The sequence below is a fragment of the Helianthus annuus genome, chromosome 7 (assembly GCF_002127325.2).
Source record: "Helianthus annuus cultivar XRQ/B chromosome 7, HanXRQr2.0-SUNRISE, whole genome shotgun sequence".
Classification (NCBI taxonomy): Eukaryota; Viridiplantae; Streptophyta; class Magnoliopsida; order Asterales; family Asteraceae; genus Helianthus; species Helianthus annuus.
Genome location: NC_035439.2, coordinates 2,539,872 through 2,562,220, shown reverse-complemented (window position 1 = coordinate 2,562,220; position 22,349 = coordinate 2,539,872). Strand labels below are relative to the sequence as shown.

General features: G+C 39.1%; 1 protein-coding gene across 1 annotated transcript in view; it reads left to right on the top strand.

Moving 5' to 3' along the window:
* LOC110869328 (zinc finger MYM-type protein 1-like) overlaps positions 1 to 20,651 on the top strand; it is a 31,686-nt gene extending 11,035 nt beyond the window's left edge. Inside the window, exons 3-6 of the mRNA XM_035975685.1 lie at positions 16,631 to 16,756; positions 16,834 to 16,855; positions 18,043 to 18,626; positions 18,732 to 20,651. Coding sequence (XP_035831578.1) covers positions 16,631 to 16,756; positions 16,834 to 16,855; positions 18,043 to 18,626; positions 18,732 to 20,651 — 2,652 coding nt within the window. The remainder of the gene's footprint in view (positions 1 to 16,630; positions 16,757 to 16,833; positions 16,856 to 18,042; positions 18,627 to 18,731) is intronic.
* The last annotated feature ends 1,698 nt before the right edge of the window (positions 20,652 to 22,349 follow it).

Sequence of the window (22,349 nt, the reverse complement as noted above, 5' to 3'; positions counted from 1 at the left end):
GACGAAACTGTTTAAAAGAAATAATAAAAGTTAAGCAATAAACAAATAAATATATACAAACATTCTTTTTGCGAGTTTCGAGGGTAAGAGAATCATATCAGTGTACGGTCATGCCAAAACACTCTTGTTGTTCAGTTAGTTAACATTAAGATAAGCATCCTATAACAATTATCGGTATTGTTGTCCACTTAAGCTCAACTTATCAGATGTAATCATGTTTAGAGGATACGTTAAGGTATGATTTATACTTACCGACCGGTGTTCATCCACATCACGACACATTCCCGTATCAAGGTATGCACGAGAGTTCATCTTACCGGTGAGTATACCGATTATCATCTGTTTGACCGTATAAATTGTGAGATACTCACTTATTTTGAATTGAAAACAAGCCCTATGTGATATAATCACTTATTGATGAGGAACTTGATTTTCGTATGCATGAGGGCACAGGTGCAAGTCCGTGAACAGGTCAGTACTTCCGTACAGCAGAGAGACGAACTTGACACCCGGAAAAATGTGATATTTTATCACTTATTTGTTTTGGACATGTGATTGTTTATCACTTATTGAGGTCGAATGCAGTATGCAATATGTACACGTATGTATAGTATCATGGAAGATCTAGACTTGCGTCCCCGTTATTTTTCGGTAAAAGATACAACCATGATACCCAGATGATAAGCAGCATAAAGACTGAATATCTCAGAACCTCGGCAATCTATCAAACGAAATTTCGGTACTAAGACCATATGCCAATGAATGGTTCCCACCTGGTCTTCAGTCGATTAAGATTTATATCACCCTGCACACTTTAAAATGATTGTGAGCCTACCGATACATCTTATATAGAGCTGCTTATCGTTTTTCATTTAAGGTTTAAAGAGGTTTGGATAGACCACTGATGTACTATCATTTTCTCTTTTGCTCGCCAGGAAACTCATTTTTGCTTTTCTATTGTTTTTGTGTTTTTGAAATTTTTCGATGTTTTTGGATTTTCAGATTTTTGGATTTACTCCCCCTAAAATCAATAAACTAAGATAAATTTAAAAACACACAAAGATATTTACAAAAATGATTTTCCGATGTTGGTTTACTCTTGCTTGACCTTAATGCCGTTTACCAATAATAAAAAGTCAAATCTTGATTTGTCAAATGCTTTGGTAAATAAGTCGGCACGTTGGTCATCGGTGTGGACCTTAACAACATCGATTAGCCTTTTCTCAAAGCAATCACGTATGAAGTGATATTTGATTTCGATGTGTTTGGTCTTAGAATGCTGCACAGGATTTCTAGTGATATCTAAAGCAGCAGAATTATCAACGTAAATAGGAGTAGTTAGGAATTCAAAACCGTAGTCCCGCATTTGTTGTTGGATCCAAAGAACTTGGGAGCAACAACTTGAGGCAGCAATGTATTCAGCTTCGCATGTTGATGTAGCGACACACGTCTGCTTCTTGCACTGCCATGTGACTAGGCGATTTCCTAAGAACTGACATCCAGCCGTTGTAGATTTACCGTCGATTTTGCATCCGCCAAAATCAGAATCACTGAAAGCTACCAATTCAAAGTTATTATCCCTAGGGTACCACAGACCGGTGTCAGGGTACACCTTCAAATAACGAAAAATCCTTTTAACAGCAGCAAGATGTGAGGCCTTCGGGTTAACTTGATATCTAGCAAGCAGGCACGTTGGGTACATTATATCTGGCCTTGATGCTGTGAGGTACATGAGAGATCCGATCATGGCGCGATAGATAGAAGGGCTAACAGCTTCTCCTTTCAAGTCTGGAGTAATTCCGTGATTAGTTGGCAATGGGGTACCAATGGGCGTTGCATCAGACATCTGGAACCGGCTCAAGATGTCACCAACATATTTAGTCTGATGAATGAATATCCCAGACTCCGTTTGTTGTACTTGTAGGCCCAAGAAGAAAGTCATTTCCCCCATAGCACTCATCTCGAATTTATCCTGCATGATGCGCTCGAATTCCCTACACAAGACATCATTAGTAGAACCAAAAATAATGTCATCGACGTATACCTGTACCAGAAGAAGATCTCCATCTTGTTCCTTGATGAAAAGAGTACAGTCGATAAGACCTCTACGAAAACCGTTCTCCAGCAGATAGTGAGATAAGGTTGCATACCAAGCTCGTGGTGCTTGATGAAGACCATAGAGAGCTTTGTTGAGCAACCAAACCCGATCGGGATGGATAGGATCTTCAAAACCTGGAGGCTGTTCGACATACACCTCTTCTTCAACCACACCGTGTAAAAATGCACTTTTCACGTCCATCTGATAGACCTTGAATCATTTGAAGGACGCATAGGCTAGAAAGATTCGAATTGCTTCGAGACGTGCCACTGGTGCATAGACTTCGTTGTAGTCGATCCCTTCAATCTGACGAAAACCTTGAACGACTAAACGAGCTTTGTTTCGGATAACAACTCCGCGGTCATCCTTTTTGCATTTGAAAACCCAACGGGTACCAATCTTCTTGTATCCAGCAGGTTTCTCTACTAGCTTCCAGACACCCAGCTTCTGGAATTGTTGCAGTTCTTCCTGCATTGCCTCAACCCAGGCATTATCCTTCAAGGCTTCTTTCCACGTTCTTGGTTCTTCTTGTGAGACATAACACGCGAAGGACCAGTCGTTTTGTTGCCCGGATTCTCGAATAGCTGCATACAAGCCTGCATTGTTGTTGTTTCGCAACATGTTTCTTGTTTGTACGCCACTTTGCACATTTCCAATGATGTTTTGTTGAGGATGGGTATTATGAATCCTTGTTTCTGGATTATCTGGAACTGGAACATTTATACCCAGGTTGTTAAGATTAAGATCAACAACCAATTCAAGACCCGGAATTGACGAAGAGGATGATGCAGTAGTCTCAGCTGTTCTATGTGTATCCACTGGAGGAGTACCCTCTGAAGTACCATGAACTGCTGTTGTAGGAGCTTCTTGATCTGCATCTAGAAATTCATCATCCTCTGAAGATTCGTTCAATTCGTTTGCATCATGAAAATCCTCATTGTTGAGAGTATTATTGTTCACCGAAGAAGATGGTTCTTGATTAACAAGAATCGGACGAACCACCGGTGAAACTGTTGCATTGTCACTCTCGAAAAACATCCTAGCCGCAGCATTTTCTTCAACGGCTTCAACATTGATCGAATTGAAGAAGTCATCGTACTCAAACATCCAAGGTTGACCCGGATTTTTGACTGGCAAGGTGTGCCTTTGTACTCTGACCTCAGACCATTCCTCGACCCTTTTAGTCTCTAGATTCCAGACTCGTAAGTTAGGGGTGGCATACCCAAGAAAGTATCCATCAATTGCTCTTGCCCCAAACTTTCCATTAGGATCGATTATTGTGCAAGGAGCTCCAAACGGTTCGAGATAGGACAAATCTGGTTTCCGTTTTTGAAGAAGCTCAAAGCAGGTCTTGTTGTGTCTTTTGACTGTAAGGACTCTGTTCAATGTGTAACATGCAGAGGCCACAGCTTCAGTCCAGAATGGAATAGGCAACTGTGACTCTACCAACATTGTCCTAGCAGTCTCGATCAATGTGCGGTTCTTACGTTCAGCGACACCATTCTGTTGAGGAGTATAGGCTGCACTAAACTCATGAAGAATACCCTTTGAAGTGCAGAACTCCGCCATGGAATGATTCTTAAATTCAGTACCATTGTCGCTACGTATCCGCCTAACCTTCAACTTATACAAATTCTCAATCTGAATGATTAAGTTTTTGATAATACCAAAGGTTTCACTCTTGTGTGCCATGAACGCAACCCAAGAAAATCTTGAATAATCATCAGTAACCACGAGGCAGTATTGATCACCCCGAATACTCTTGTGCTTGACAGGACCGAACAAATCCATGTGCAAACGTTCAAGAGGAACTGCCACTGTGTTGATCTTCTTTGTAGGATGCTTCTTCTTTGTTTGCTTTCCTTTCTGGCACGAAACACAGACGTCTTGAAGATGGAAATTTTTGAGGGGAACACCATTCACCAATTCATTTGAAACCAAATGATTCATTTTTCGTAAGTGAATGTGACCCATTCGTCTGTGCCAAGAGATAGTGTCTTTTTCTGTGGCTTTAGAAACGAAACAAGTTGCTTGTGCAGACGTAGTAATAGCCTGGCTCATGTCAAGGACGTACTGATCATTTATCCTTGGAGCCGACAAGAGAATCCATTCTTTTGGAATTTTGAAGCCGGGTTTCAGCACATAACATCCATTAGCATCAAAGTGTACTGAAAATTTCTTGTCACAGATTTGAGAAACACTAAGAAGATTGTGATCAAGTTGTTGCACAAAATTGATCTTGTCAAAGCTGACAATCCCGTTAGATATCATTCCTTCACCCGTAATGTATCCACCTTTATCTCCAGCAAAAGCAACATAACCTCCTCTAATAGATTTAACGTCGTAGAGAAGCTTCATGTCGCCTGTCATGTGCCTGGATGCCCCACTATCAACAATCCAATGACTACTGATAGTTCCTCCTGAAGCACCCTGCACATGAACTCAAATGAATTAGTTGGAGATGGGGACCCAAGCCATTGTGGTCTTGGGTCTTCCATTTTCATCAATGACAATCACTTCTTGTCTTTGATGGTTGGTGAATTGTGATGGTCCCCCTGATTCAGTAACCGATTTAGGTTTCCATGTCTGTTTTGTTTTACCAGTATCTTTCTTTAAAATTTTAACTTCTTGATTGTTTGAAATTGTAGAAGTTTCTGGTTTTACAGCAACAGATTGTTTTTGAACCACATCAGTTTTAATTGCTTTTTCAATTTTCTTGACCTGTTGCCTTTTCTGTTTCTTTTCCCTTTCTTTTACAAGGCGGGGATCTTGTTTTGTGGAAACAGTTGGCTTACGGTCAGTCTTGCCACGGGGATCATCAACCTTTCCTTTCTGCTTATGAAGATATGGGCAGTTTCTAATAATGTGCCCAATGGTTCCACACTCAAAACATGATCTTCGTTCTACAATCCCCGAAGAAACATGTGATCGCTTAGCCGATGAAGTTGAACTTTGTGAACCCGAGGTACTGGGTTTTGAACTACTTGGTTCATTTCTTTTCTCGACAAAAGCTTTCTTGACAAAATCTAAGTTAGATTGATTTTCAAACTTTTCAATTTTGTCCGTTCCCGTCGATTTCACAAAGTTGACCTTTTTCTTCTTCTTTTGGTTCGGCTTCTTGTCAGCTTGAGCCGGTGTTTTATCTTTGGGTTTGGTGTGATTTTGCTGTGTTGGCACTGTTGGTAATTTCTTGTTACCAAATTGTTTTCGAATTTCAGCCTTTGGAACAGGAGGACACTGTGTAACTGTAACTTTAGGTCCTGCCTTTCCCAAGAACTTACTCGTCGAATTCTCAAAGACTTTGCAGATTAAAGATTGATTAACATTCTTAAGGGGAAAATCTTTGTCTGAGTAAATTTTATCGTCACCAACTAGAGTGTACAGCAAATTCACACTCTCCAGCTCTTCTGCAGATGAGGACTCAGCTGCAACAGTCTTAGCGGGTTGAACAGGGGGATCACATAGAATGTGATTCTCAAGAGGTATGTCCTCATTTTTGGCTACCGCATCAGACTTTGCTGGGACAGTATCGTCAGATTCATCATCAGACGAATCAGCATCCTCAATCACAACTGGAGGATCTTGATTCTGTTCAGCACTCACAAATGTATCTGCTGACACATCTGAATCTGAGGATACTTCCTTTTGGTATCCGAGTCCTGCAGCAAACTCCTTAACATCTAGAGGCACAGAAGGTTCAAAGAAAACTCTGTCCTCTTCATCAGGCATGGCGTCATAATTATGTCTCACTGGTGGTGGACACTTCTTGTAGCCTATGCATGTGACATCTCTCTTTTCCTTCTGAACATCAATGATGTGATCTAACACATAGCTAGAGCTCAAATAACTGTCTAGCTTGAGTTGGATCGCATCACTTTCGGTTTTCACACAGGCCATCTCTTTTTGCATTGTTTCAAGACGAGAGATATACAAATTAATGTCCGTCTGTTTTCTTGAAACCATTTTTGTCAATTCAGTTTTATCTTTCTTTAATGTTTCAATCATTGACTTAAATTCTTTTTCATGGTTTTCATGAAACATGTTGGCTTCTGTGCATTTTGAGAGATCCACAGTCAATTTCTGATTGTGGAGAAAGGTCACATCATATTTTTCTTGCAAAGCGTCATGCTTACTCTGCAAGTCACTCAAATTCTCATTCACAGTAGTATGTTTGTCTTGCAAGTCAAACAAACTAGCTTGTAAAGCATCATGTTTGCCTTGCAACTCAGACATACTTTTCTCCATTTCAGCACATCTAGCATGCAACCTAGCACATTCATCACAATTAACAGCAGTGGGTTCATCGACACATACCTGACTTGATGAACCGTCGACATTAGCCATAAAGGCTGAATGGAGAGAAGACGAAGTATAAGCAGCTTGATCCACCAAAATAGATCTTCTTTGAGTTTCTGCTGCAGCTTCCTCCAAGAGTTCATCAATATCTGCATCGATTGTTGCATTCGATGTCTCACCCACATAATCATCACCAGAATTGGATGATTCTTCATCAGCACTCCCGCTATAACCAGAAGAGTCTTCATCTTCAGACGATTCACCACCACTGGCAGAAGATTCTCTACCACTGGTGCGAACCAACTTTTTCACAATTTGAGCAAAACATGCTGTTTCATCAGGAGCATCAGCACCCAACTGGATTGACCAGTCACAACCTTCATCCACCTGAACTGCAAGTGCTCGGTTGGTTTGGTTATTTGCAGGCACCAATGAACGCTCAGTGTTTCTGTTCTGATTCTGCTGGTTGCCTCGGTTTCTGAAGGGATTTTGATTCCCGTGCTGTGCTGGCTTTGTACATTCCCTTTTAAAGTGGCCCCGTTCACCACAGTTGAAGCATTTAACAGCCTGCTTATCGAACCCATACTTGGTGTCTCGCTTACTTTCCAAGCTGGTTCTGCCAGTACTTTCCATCCAATCCTTTGCTCTTCTCACAGCACTCGCAAAGGCCCACTTGATATCCATCAAGTCCATCTCTTCCTTATCAATCTGCCGGTAATCTTCTTGTGTCAGATTAATGTTTCCAATCTGACCCTCTATCAACCCACAGTACGCGCTCACTACAGTGTTAAGCAGCTCCATGTGTTCCTTAGCTACCTCTACACTGATTTTAGAAAAACTTGAAGTGTCAAGCTGTACTGTATTTGACTTTGATTGTTGACCTGCAGCAGATGATGTTCCTCCATAACACGCATATTGTGGTTGTTGAGCAGGAGGAGGAGGAGGTGGTTGTATTGGATTTCCATACAGATCTGTGGTTGGAGGCGGCTTTACAGGAACTTGCACTGGATTGCCATACATATCCGTGCTTGTGACGAACGCCGTTTGGAGTGGAGCATGTGAACCGGCTTTTGCAGATGAAGTAGTGGAGGTGCCATAATACATCTCTGGATTCTGTGGCACTGCAACTCTCTTTGCCTTCAACGTTTCTTCCTGATCCTTGTTCTCCAGAAGCTGCACGAAATCGTTGATATTTGTAGTTTTCAACGTTCCGTTGTACTTCAAGATTTCCAGGAAGTTATTCCATTGAGGAGGCAATGCATCGGCAAACTTCTTTACCACCTCTGTTGGAGTCGTTGTGACCTCAAAGTTGGTCAGCTCAGTAAGTAGGTGATAGAAACGGCTTGTCATATCTCCCAAGGACTCCTTATCCATACATGTGAAGCCATCGAATTCTTTCTTCAGTAGATCTCGTCGTAGTTGACGTGTGGCTTCATTACCTACTCCTCTTGTCTTCAATGCATCCCACAGCTTCTTCGTAGTCTTGAAACTGACGAACTGATGATAAATATCCTTGCTCAGTGCTTGAGTGAGAATAGCGTATGCTTTCTTTTCTAAGTCATACGTCTTCTTTTGATCCTCAGGAAGATCGGCAAATGTAGCTGTCGAAGAAGCAGCAACCTCGATAGTTTGATCGAATTCCGTAGTGAACCGCAACCACAACTCTGTATTTTGACCAAGAATATATGTATGGAAACGATCAACCCATCCCGGATATTCATTAAGATGCATCAACTTTGGAGGCCTGTTCAAACTTCCGGTTTCACTTTCGCTTAGTAGAAGACTTTGAATACTCGGAGTTTGATTTGAAACAAACGCCCATTGACCAGCTGGAGTGGCATTTGTTTGTGAGGATGTAGATACCGGAGATTCGGCCCATGATGGAGATTGACTGGTATTCATGTATTTTCCACTGTCTGGAGCCGGACTTCCCCACCAACTTGGATTCATGATAGATGAGCAAAATAAATGCTAAGTAAGAATGATCCGAAAGATACACAGCCGAAGGATCCTGGTCGAAGGATCTGAAATCACAGAAACTTGTTAACAACAAACTGACCACAATCGAAAGATTAACTATTGTTCGAAGGATCAACAGTACTCGAAAGATTACTGTTGAATCTCGAACAATGATGTCGAAAGATTCAAGAACTCGAAGGATTCTCCTTTGAAAGATCCTTATCTTTCGAGTTAAATATCCTTATCTTTCGTATAGCTCACTTTCGAAAGATTACACTTGTTCGAATGATCAACAGTGTTCGAAGGATCACTGTTGACTTTCGAGCACTGGCTTCGAAAGATTCAAAATCTCGAAAGATTCACACTTGAAAGATCCTTATCTTTCGAGATAAATCCCTATCTTTCGGACACTGTCTTTCGAATAGATTCCTTAATCGAAGGATATGTTTCGGACGTCGAAGGATGGGTCGAAGGATGGTGATCTTTCGAGCCTTCCTTGATCGACAGATGTCGAAGGATAGTCTTTCGATGTCGAAAGATATCTTTCGAGAGGTTCTGACACACACTGATCTGATGTGATAGGTTGGTGAAAAAGGTGATGGGTTGGTGAAGTACTTTCGGCAGAAAGGTATGTTCTGCACACAAATCTTCACCAACTTTTTGACTTTCAAAAACAATCCCCAAAAATGGCAAACCTTATCCACCAAGTCTGGTCACCGGAGACACACCGGAAATTGGCCGGAAAACACAAAGTTTCTTAAAAACCAATTTCCAAATTACCCAACCCAACTTTAAACACTCCCGGTTAGTTTAGACACGTTTTTACTCAAAGAAAATGCAAGAAAACAAGTAAAAACAGGTGCAAAACCAAGTGTTTCAACACACCAAAACTTGTAAAAACCCGGTTTTAAACAAGGTAAAGAGCGAGGCTCTGATACCACTTGTAGGTCCCTGTTTGCGAAGGATTACGAACCTAAACCTTGTTATACAAACCTACTAGCGAGTGCGGAATCCAAGCTAGCAAGCAAACCGAGTTAGTAGCAAGTAGAGAAACAAACACACAAGTTCACCGATTAACACAACTTGTATTAATGCAATGAGGGTTCGGTTACAAGCTCAATGTTTATAGAAATGTTCTATAAACTCTCTAAGTGTGTGTGTGTGAGTCCTGGACAGAATGCTCTCAAAGCTCTCTATCTCTCGGATGTGCAAATGGCAGAACTAACTCACACTCAACACATGCATGGGTATATATACCCAACTCAGCAGGTCTGCTCGAAGGATTCGATAGATGGTCCGAAGGATCATCTATCGATCACAACATGTTCGAAAGATGAGCATTGACCTCGAAGGATCATCCTTCGAGGTCTAATCAGTCGAACCATATCTTTCGTGCACCTCGAAGGATCAACAGCATCCTTCGAGGATCTATCCTTCGATCAGAACATCTTTCAACTGTTGACTAAGTCAAACCAGGAGGACGGTTGACTTTGTCAACTTACAGGACTGACAAGGACATCGTTTACATACAGACCGAATACAGACAAAGTACAGACACAAGTGCACCAACAGAAGTTAACTTATAAATCCCATCAAACATATGATAATATATTTATATATGTATATTACAGTAAACAACTTTTAGCTCTCTATTGTCTTGATTTTTGTTGAATTAATTACAACCAACCAAATACTCATGTTGGTGTGATATTTGCTTATTAAATTTCTAGAACTGATATGTGTGGTTTCAGTGAATAGAACTAAAACCACCCATGTAATGCAAAGTTTCAAAATAATTTTGCTAAAATGGTAATTAGTCTCCGAAAACAAATCCGTCAAAAACGTATATCGAATGACAATCAAGAGGGTCAGATCTTACCTCCATAGATGAGCGGAACAAACAAATTACTTCCACATAGACGATTGATTAGTGTTGCCGGCTACGTCCACTCCTGAACAAAGGCGGCAGCCGCAACAGCTCTGGTTCATGACGGACTGTGGCGCATTGGCGGTATGAAACGGTGGCGGTGCTTGTGATAGATAGCCGTGGTCATCTATTTGTGACGGTAACTAAAGGCGACAACAATCTGGTTTGGGAGTGATGGTGGCCGCGATGAAGCTGTGGCGGTCACGGTGCGGCTATGTGTGGTGGATATGTGGCTGAACGACAACGGCGAGTCTGGTTCGCGGAGGCTTGGTGGTGCGGTTGTGGACGGTTGCGGTGCTTAAACTGAAGAGAGGTGGCGCACGTCGGTGTTTGTTTCTACTCAACAGTATTGTAAAAAGAACACAACGGAATGATCGGTTTTGTTGTCACCGTAGAGGAAAGCGAACAGAACTAAGTTGCCGCTTGTGACGTTTGAACGAGATAGCGGCGGTTAGCAGTTGTGTAAGTCCGGTAGCGGCGGCAGATGGGGCGGTTGTCTTGGTTGTTGGCGAGTGGTGGTTCACGATAACGGAACAGTTGAGGGTGGGGTTCGAAAAACAAAATGTGGTGAAGAAGTTATGTGGTTTTATATTTAGTATTGATTGTAAAACAAGTTTAATGGAAATCAAATTCCCAATTTCACGGGATTTGTTATGGTAAAGTTTGTGATTGAAATTTAGAGAAGATAGACATATAATTTGAATTAATTGAAATTTGCAATACACACCCTTAAGGTTTGAATCATTTAGTTAAATATAATATTTAATAGACCTTAATCTATTATATAAAATGTGTACGTAAATAACTTACTAGCATTTACCTATCAATTAACTCATATCTAAACAAATAATGTTATTTTAATGCACCTAATTATTTGTTCATTCCGTAATAAATCCGGTTAACATTGATATGGTTAATCAATATTTATTACTTTGGGGTTTTCCAATTTTTTTTTCCCAACTATTACAATTTTACCCACCTAAAAAAAATTTCGTCCTCGAAATTGTTAAGTGCGGATATACGATAAAGAACTTACTGCAGTTATCATTATATGCTTTTCAAAACATTGTATAATAATGAAAACATTGTGTAACCCAACGAAAAGTAAATGGGGAGCTAGAACAGATCTAAAGTCCTATACGATCAAATTAAACTTATCACAATTCAGGATACTAAGGGGTAAACAAATTCAGAGAGTGAGACAAGAGCGGTGATACAAGACACATTAACTGTGGCTAAACAGAACATGGTTGACGCGTGTGACGTGGTGAACTTAGCTATCCAACGCGGTGGTAATCACAGCGGAGTTGCGCAATGACAGAGATAGAGCAACAGACTGAATAGTGGCTCGTTGTGGCGGCCTTTGGCGCGGTGTAGCACACATTGGCTAGTATTGCGGTGATGGTTAAGACGGCCAATCTCTGACAAACTTAGGGTATCGCTACGGTTCAGGTGTAATAGAGGTGATGAACATAATACTACTTCAAATGAGGGTTTTTAAAAATATATAAAAGTCATCAACAGCAACAGTCAAACTCCTTTAAATGTTGGTTGGTTCATTACACGGAATTTAAAATTCGAAAGAAAAAAAAATTAGGGATAATGCTATAACGAGATTAGAGAACATCGATCATAAGTAAATTGAATTTGGGCTAGCGCATGCTTAGCATGGCTCAAGATACTAACTAGCTTTCAGATTATATGTATCTATTTTCTTTAGACACAAAAGTTAATTTATACATATTAATAAAATTCCATTTACTACAAATCGTATTCTATCAATTTCAAAACAATTAGAAATTTTATTTACCATATGATTATTATATTTTTTTTTCTTCCTAAAATTTCGTTATCAAAATTGTCAAGTATGACTTGCGAGAAATTCAAATATAACATATAGATAAACATACCTTAAATGTCACTATAATTTCAGATACGAAACATACTCAATATGCCAAGATCAGTGATATTCTACGGTTGAGAGGTTATCGGCTCTACGAAAATCGGATATGCGTATCATAAGCAAGCAGACATGTAATATCGAACGAGCAATGATTCTTTTATTTTAGACATAAGTGTGATGGAATCTTAGGAATTTTCAAACATTCGGATAGACATCAATCTACATAACAGGAATCCAAAAGCACACATATGTACCTATAATTCACGATTATGTTCATGACCATAATTGTCAATTATCTTACAATTGTGCCCTAACGGTCCTCCCGCCATGCATCTCAATGACATGTTTAAATTGGAAAACAGGCAAAGGGACGATAAGAAAATCATAGTCGAAAGGTATAATTCTAAGAAATAACGAAAGATAACTAAAATAGATGTGTCGATACTGAGGTGAAACACCACTTGAAGTACACATGGTAGCAAGGTTCTTATGGCGCGTAATGGAGTTCGTTCAAGGTCGTACCCACTTCAGTCGTGTAATCCACCATGTTCCGAGTCAATCATGAAATCGATAGTGAAACCGCAATGACGTTAGCATAATAATCCAATAGAGTCGAGGCGCTGGATACACTAGTAGAAACTAATAAAAGAATTCTCCCAAACAGATGGATCAAAAGACCTAGGACCAATGACTATGAAAATTAACGAAAGTGGAAATCTTAACCCAACGTCTACCCATTACCTCACAGGTTAAGTTTTTAATGTTTAAGTTATCTACAAGAAAGAACCTGGCTCTGATACCATAATTGTAACACCCCGACCCGAATAGGGCTGACGTGTCACTCTTACAGATATCAAAACTAAAAACCAATCCATAGCATTAAATAAAAGATCCTAATTACATTTATCACATTACTGAAATAAGGAATCTTGGCCAGCAACTTCCTAACGCTCCTCACTGAAATCCCAGATCATCCCATATTACCTACCTGTAAAACGAATAGGAAAAACACAAAAAGAAAAATACGGCTGAGCCAAAAATTGCTCAGTAACGGAGAAATCAAAAGTACAAGTAAAGTCATATCAGCGGAAGCAAAACACAACGTAACATAATTGAGACTGAACTGAAACGGTTACTGACATGAGTGCTAAAAATTGATGAAGCCACAAGACTGATACAAAAACTGATATACGAACCGATCTGAACTTGTAACAGAAACTGACATGGAAACAAAAGTCATTCAGATGCATAACTGCTATCGAACCCGACACAAGACCGACGTAGAGAACTGATACATGGTTGACCATGATGATAAAAAGAATTTTATCTTGTATAAACGGACTTATTTTAAAACACCATTTAAATGATCACTCCTGAACAAAGGCGGCAGCCGCAACAGCTCTGGTTCATGACGGACTGTGGCGCATTGGCGGTATGAAACGGTGGCGGTGCTTGTGATAGATAGCCGTGGTCATCTATTTGTGACGGTAACTAAAGGCGACAACAATCTGGTTTGGGAGTGATGGTGGCCGCGATGAAGCTGTGGCGGTCACGGTGCGGCTATGTGTGGTGGTGAGTGGTGGATATGTGGCTGAACAACAACGGCGAGTCTGGTTCGCGGAGGCTTGGTGGTGCGGTTGTGGACGGTTGCGGTGCTTAAACTGAAGAGAGGTGGCGCACGTCGGTGTTTGTTTCTACTCAACAGTATTGTAAAAAGAACACAACGGAACGATCGGTTTTGTTGTCACCGTAGAGGAAAGCGAACAGAACTAAGTTGCCGCTTGTGACGTTTGAACGAGATAGCGGCGGTTAGCAGTTGTGTAAGTCCGGTAGCGGCGGCAGATGGGGCGGTTGTCTTGGTTGTTGGCGAGTGGTGGTTCACGATAACGGAACAGTTGAGGGTGGGGTTCGAAAAACAAAATGTGGTGAAGAAGTTATGTGGTTTTATATTTAGTATTGATTGTAAAACAAGTTTAATGGAAATCAAATTCCCAATTTCACGGGATTTGTTATGGTAAAGTTTGTGATTGAAATTTAGAGAAGATAGACATATAATTTGAATTAATTGAAATTTGCAATACACACCCTTAAGGTTTGAATCATTTAGTTAAATATAATATTTAATAGACCTTAATCTATTATATAAAATGTGTACGTAAATAACTTACTAGCATTTACCTATCAATTAACTCATATCTAATGTTATTTTAATGCACCTAATTATTTGTTCATTCCGTAATAAATCCGGTTAACATTGATATGGTTAATCAATATTTATTACTTTGGGGTTTTCCAATTTTTTTTCCTGACTATTACAGTTTTGGCATGACCGTACACTGATATGATTCTCTTACCCTCGAAACTCGCAAAAAGAATGTCTGTAAATATTTATTTACTGTTTTCAGTTTCTGCATTTTTGTATATATTTATTTATTGTTTTCCGTCTTTACTTTTGAAAAATGAAACTTCCAAAAAGATTTTAGGCGTGTTTTAATATAAACTTTATAAAAGCCAAAAAGATTTTGCTTCTAGTTTATTTTTGATTGATCGATGTTGGAACTCGAGTTATCCTAACCAAAATCCTGATCTAAAGCCGGAAAAAATTGCATCTTCATAAATGTTCGAAGTTAACAAGTTTTGAAAGTTAAAGGATTAAAATTGATCATTTTCTAAACTTTCAAACTGTTGTCGGTCGGTCGTTGATTGAAATAAGGTCACACATGTGTCGTTTGTTTATGGAAACTATATTCCAAGCGGTTGTTCTCATTATGCGTTTAGATTTCTTGCGTGTGCAGATGCTATAGGCGAGGAGAACATGTTCGATGACAAGCTTTGGAATGAAGACACGTCGTTGATGCAATCAAAAGATCAAAATGATCGGGTTGCAGTTGACTACTCATCAACACCACAAGGATCTAAAGAATTGAAGATCAAAAGATTCACGAGCATAACTCAAAGGAGAGTTCATTCTAAGGGGGAGTTTGTTAACACACTACCTAAATGAAATGGGGAGTTTGTTGATACACTTTTTGCTTACGACATGTGAAGACTTTGAAGATCCTCCGACACAAAAGACACGGAAGACGAACCATCACGAGTAGCGTCCAAGGGGGAGTTTGTTGATACACTTTGTGTGGATGCGACTCGGCTCGGTTCGACTTGGTTTCGACACGGTTAGGTCCGGCTCAAGCCCGACGTCACGACATTCCTCCGTCATGCGTCCCAGAGTTCGACACGCGAAGCACGGAGCGCCGCAAACCAAGACCAGGTGACACATCACCATGACATCATCACTGTGATGTCATGATGATGTCATTTAGTTGAAACTGCATACAAATTCACATCTGCATGTGCATGGTCGACGAAACTGAATGTGTTTCGTCGACTATGGTGTTTCGCCGTGGGCTGCCCCTGTTTCGTCGCCTGTTGGGCTTCTTCAAGGCCCATTATCTGGCCCAAGTTTGTTTCGCCGAGTTATTTTGTGTTTCGTCATTATCTGTGTCTGTTTAGTATAAATACCTCTGCTAGTTTCTGTGTGAAACTTGGACATGAGAGACGAGAGCTGTGAGACTTTGAGAGAGTCTGTAAACATTGTTTGTATATGTTTGTATCATTCTCATCCCTAATCAACAGATATTGAATCTTTTGGTTACGCGTGTTCCTATTAACTGTGTTTGGTTTGCACCGTCACGGGGATTCCGCACCCGTTACCGTGTTTGTGATAAACAAGGATAAGTTTTCGTTATCGATCCACCGAAAAAACGGGACCAACAGAAACTAACAATCATACTCATGGTTTGGATGACTTGTTTTTGTCTAAATCTAGTTATGAGCATGATGAAGACAGTGGAAAATGGAAATACTGCAAACAGCCCATTCAAACCTTGCTGATTACACTGTCTGATTTGTAAGTATATGTTCTCTTTCTTGCTGTCAAGAAATATTTACATGGTTTTATTTGTATGCATTTGGTTAATTATAGATTTAGCCTTTAATTGGTGAGAGGCCTTAATGTCTACATGCTTATATATTGAATTTGTAAATCGCACTTTTGGTAAGTATTCAATGTTCGACGGAACCACTAAGCCTATGTAGTAAGTTTAACAGTAAAAGAAATATCTCAATGTGTTACAAAACTCCCTCTTTCCAGAAACCGGATCTTTACAAAATCAAAGGCTAATGTACGAGTAATAAATGACTATGAATGCATGGAGTATTTGATGGAAAACGTGACTGACTGAAACCCCTCTATGATTTCTGCATAAGCTAACAACTGTTGATGCATGGAATATTTGATTAAGCTGAGCGGTTGTTTAAATAGACTGTAATAGCTATGCAAACAAATTATAAGCTTGTGTCTGTATGATTCAATATCAATATAAAATGTTAGGCTCCATCCTTTGTTTCAACTATGCAAACAAATTATTAGCAATATGGTCATTATCAGACTAATAATCGTATTAATGGTTGTGATTACTATTTTTTGGCTAACCGTTCAGAGCACAATGATGATGAAGAAACGGAGTCACTGCAAATAGCCTATTCAAACCTTGGTGATGACAGGGTGCGGCTTGTAAGTGTTTTATTTTGTTTCATGTTGTTGAAAAATAGTTGGATAGAAATTATTCATATGGTTTCCGTTATTTACAGATTGATTTTGTAAATAGCGCTGGTAAGTTTCACGGTAAAATATATATCTCAATCAGTAGTAATACGGTAAAAACTTCTTTAACTTTGATTTGTTTTATGTTGGTGGCATTTATCATACTCCCTTATAAATCATTCGTCAAAACAAATCTCTCAATTTAATACAACCCCCCACACACAACCACATACACACACACATCCTCTTTTTCCCCTTTTCGGACCGTTGCCTAACCTAGGGTTTCAATGGCACATCCTTTGTATGAAGTCGAAGAGGAGCAGAGCCGGCTTTTGGGCTGGGCAGCCCGGGCGAAAGCCAGGGCCCAAAAGCTTTAAGGGGCCCAAAATTTAAAAACCTATTTTAGTATATATGTGGGCCTTGGGGAATTCTGGAGCGCTAAAAGGAAAACACGGAACTAAGCGAACAACAGCAACGAACAACAGCAATCCCATTCATATCTTCATCTCTGAATCTGAATCTGATAGTTGAGGGCAAAAAAAACACGGCGTCATCTCTGAAATCGACATCAACAACAATCTGAGTGACTAGGGTTTCTATATTCTTTCAATCAATCTAAGAAACAACTCAAAATCTGAGTGACTAGGGTTTCAATATCACATAAAAGGTAAATTAAACTTATTATGTTTCTCAGTTTCTTTTTATTAGCTGGACATATAGTTGATTTTGAGACTTGTTTTGATGTTTTACATCAACAAACGACCCATGCCCCAACTCCAATTCTTAATGTGTGGTTAAAGTGGATGACCAACAGAACAAACAATTGTGCCTTTTTAATTAATAGAAAGAACTAGTAGTTGAGAAAAATATTAATAATTGATGTGATAATCTAACAAATAGTTTAGTAGGATAATGTTGTTTTATATTGATGGAGTCTTCTTAGTTGACAGTGCATTCGTTGAAGACTCTGCCTTGATGTTGGAAAAAGTAAAATCACTTCAGCAAAGGTATAAAATATATAGCTATCATTAGCTTCTATGGTTCAGTTAATATAGTTTCAATAACATTGAGTGAAGACTTCAATTAATATATAGTTTCATAACGAATGCACCGACAACAACTAAGAAGACTCCATCTTTCCCACTTGTATCCTTTAACCAGCAACGAAAGGGGCCTATATAATAAAAAGCCTTTGATGTATTAACTTTTGCAAGTTGATTTGAAACTTACATGTTTGAAACTTTTATTTTGTCTAGAAATTATGCCTCCGGTTCCCAAATACAAATACCTATCCGGTAGTCAAAAACGTAAAAAGAAGAAGCTAGAGGAGGACAAAAGAAAGGCTGACGAAGTAAAACAAAACCGCATAAACAAGTTTTTCACAAAACAACCTCAAAGTTCTAGTTCTAGTGTGGATGCTAATGCGGGTGAAGATGATGTTAATGTTAATAGGGATGAAGTTAATGTGAGTGAAGATGATGTTAATGTGGATGAAGCTAATGTGGGTGAAGATGATGTTAATGTTAACGTGGATGAAGCTAACGTGGGTGATGATGATGTTAATGTTGATGTGGATACGGATGAAGATGATGTGAATGCTAATGTAGATGAAACTAATGTGAGTAAAGATGATGCTAGTGCCAATCCGAGTATTGATATTTTTGATCCTAGAACTTGGGATGGGCTTAATCCTAACTTGAAAAATGAATTGGTTATGAAAGGTCCAAAAAGAGATTTGACTGTTGATAAGGGTCCTGTGGATAAACTTGGAAGACGATTTTCTAGAGTGATGTATACTAGAATTCTATCAAATAGGGAGAAGCTTGATAGAGAATGGTTAGTGTATTCGAAAGAGCTTGACAAACTTTTTTGTTTCTGTTGTAAACTTTTTAGACAAGGGCATCCGAAAGGAGGGTTGGACAATGAAGGTTATGCGGATTGGAAGCATGCTTCTCAAGGTCTTAAAGAGCATGAAGTTAGCTTTGAACATCTCAAGAATATGAATCAATTGTTTGAAATGCGTCAAAGGTTGGAATGCAATAAAACAATTGACAAAGTAGCATATGAGCAATTTAAAAAAGAAAGAGATTATTGGAAAGAAGTCATCTTTAGGATTATTGCACTTGTGAAATTTCTAGCTAAACATGGTTTAGCATTTCGCGGATCAAATGAGAAGTTGTATCAACATGGCAATGGAAACTTTTTAGGATTGATTGAGATGTTGGAAGAGTTTGACCCAATTATGAAAGAGCATGTGCGACGTATCATGAGTGATGAACTCCATGTACATTATCTTGGGCATAATATCCAAAACGAGTTAATACAATTACTAGCTCATCAAGTTAAAACAGAAATCATCAAGAAGATAAAGCAAGCAAAGTATTACTCCATAATACTCGATTGCACCCCCGATGTAAGTCACCAAGAACAAATGTCGATAATTGTGAGGTATGTGAATTTTAGCTCTAATTCTGTGACCGTTGAGGAATCTTTTTTAGGGTTTTTGGTTGTTGACGATACTACTGGTAGAGGACTTTTTGAAGTTACGTCTAAGGAATTAGAGTCTCTAGGTCTTGATATTAATGATATGCGTGGTCAAGGCTATGATAATGGAGCAAACATGAAGGGAAAACATAGTGGAGTTCAAAGGAGATTCTTAGAAAAAAATCCTAGAGCTTTGTACAGTGCTTGTGGTTGTCATAGCCTTAATCTTGTTTTGTGTGATATGGCTAACACTATTACAAAGTCTAGAGAATTTTTTGGAACAATACAACGGATTTATACTATCTTTGCCAATTCTATTAATAGGTGGCAAATATTGAAAGACAATGTTAAAGGATTGACTCTTAAGTCATTGTCTACCACTCGTTGGGAAAGTCGTGTAGATAGTATTAAGCCTATTAGAACTCAACTTGTAGATGTAAGAAAAGCTTTGAAGGAAGTTAGGGCCTCCGATAAAGATGCTAAAATTCAAAGCGAAGCTAAATCACTTGAAAAGCATGAGGTTGGTGACTATGAATTTTTGGTACAGATCGTCATCTGGTATGAAATATTATCAAATGTAAATGTGGTGAGTAAAAAGTTGCAATCAAAGGATGTGGTTCTTGATGTTGCTATCGATGAAGTGGACAAATTGATTAAATACTTTAAAAAATATAGAGAAGAGGGGTTTTCCAAGGCGATTGATGAAGCTGTAGAAATTGCCAATGAATTGGGTGTTGATGCGGGATTCCCTAAAAAACGTGTGATACGTAGGAAAAAACAATTTGATGAGAATTCAAATGTAGAAGAAGTTATATTTTCACTCGATGAGGATTTTAAAGTCAATTACTTTTTATGTATTGTTGATCAAGCTATAAGTTCTCTTGAAACAAGATTCGATCAATACAAAAAATTCGAAAATTTATGGGGTTTTTTGTTTCCTAAAAAGTTGAAGACACTTGATGAAGCCACTCTTAAGTCTTGTTGTTATCGTCTCCAAGATGCATTGAAATATAAAGAAGAATCGGACATTGATGCTAATGAACTTTATTTGGAGTTGAAGTTGATCGAGACATTCTTACCGAGTTACATTGTTAGCCCTTTTGATGCTTTAAACAATATCAAGCGGCTTGGTCATTTCCCTAATGCTATAAATGCATATAAAGTGCTTTTGACAATTCCGGTAACGGTGGCATCGGCGGAAAGAAGCTTTTCAAAATTGAAGTTGTTGAAGACTTATTTACGATCGACGATGTCGCAAGAAAGACTTAACGGATTGGCGATGATATCTATTGAAAACGAAATATTAGAAGGTATGGAATATAAAGACTTGATCGAGAGTTTTGCTTCCAAAAACGCTAGGAGAGCCGCACGATTCACTTAAGTAAATTCGATCATTTTGTTACGTTACTTTTGTTTTGTTTATTTTATAACAATGATCGTCGTATAGTGATTTCTTGATATTTTATATTATAAATTTAGGCCCAATTTTTTTATCTTGCCGGGGCCCAAAAGATTTTTATCATTCTCGGGGACGGCCCTGAAGAGGAGATACTTAAAAGATTGGATGTGAAAGATCTCCTCCGATGCAAGAGTGTGTGCAAATCATGGTCATCTTTGATATCGTATCGACGTTTCATTAAAATCCATCTCAACCATCATTATGCTAATGATTGTGACAATGAAAGAATCGGACACCGGAGAATTACTATGTCTAAAGAAGCCGATTACATTTCAAATCAACACTTTGAGTTTGACCACGGCTTCTTTGAAATCAATGACCGCCATCTACTCGGTTCTTGCAATGGTCTTGTATGTGTCTCCCCTTCCCCTAGTAAAATTTTATTAATTAATCCTTCAACTAGAGAGGTGAAGAAAGTAAGAAAGCCCCGAATTCCTGAAACCGATTTTTTGTGCTGGGGCTTTGGTTATGACTCATTGACGAATGATTATAAACTTGTCTTAGGGTACAAGAAAGATGAGAATCATACATGTTTTCAAGTATTTAGTTTGAGATCCAACATGTGGAAGGTTATCGGGGAGATAAATTATGGATTTACTAGTAGAGTCGGTATCTTATGCAAAGGGGCCCTTCATTGGTTGGCATATGCATTTGATATTTCATCAAATGTAATTGTTTCATTTCATTTCTTGGAGGAGAAGTTTATAGAATTCCCTATGCCACATGACGTGAGATACCGCGAGCTAGTTACTTGGAAGCCTTTTTTGATGCGATTGGGGAATATGAACGAATGCTTATGTTTATTCCCAGATGTATTTCTCCATGATGTTTGGGTAATGAATAAGGAACAGTCTTGGGAAGTGTTTGGGTGGGAACGCGCGATCAAGGATGATGCTGTGCACAACATAAAACTATTGAAGAATTACGTTCCACATAAGAGGCCCTTGTGTCATGAAATATGGTCTCGTAATTATTGGTTGCGCAATAGTCGGGTGCTTCTCAGAACACCAATATACGTGGAAAGTCTTATGTCTCCTCATTTTCACAACAAATTGCAGAGAAAAAGAATGGCCACGAAGATCATCAAGAGTCCAAAGGTGAGGTTTTAATTGTGATTACAATTTTTATGACTAATGTTTATATCATAATTAAATTTTGAATGAATTGACCTTGAGAATGCATCATACATAATCACACAAGTGTGGAGTGCACACTCGTATAAGCTAAGTACTACAAAACCCAATGGATGGCAGGGTCACGGGCGATGCGCCTCCTTGCGAGGCACGCCCCTTTTGAGATTGCATCACTTGAGGTTTTGAGGCATTTTTTTTTGCCTTGAGTATCTAGTGCCTTAGGTTTGCTTCTTTAAACCAAGTATATCACAAAAGCAACTTCCAAAACTAGGGGTGTAAACGAGCCGGGTCGAGCCTGACTAGGCTCGAGCTCGGCTCATCATGTTTTTATAAACTCAAGCTCAAGCTCAAGCTCGAGCTCGAGTCTACTTCTTTGAGCTCGAGCTCGGCTCGAGAGTAAAACCGAAAGCTCAAACTAGGCTCGACTCGTTCGAGATATTTTGAGAACAATCTTGAACGAGCTAAAATCTTGGCTCGACCTTTGCTT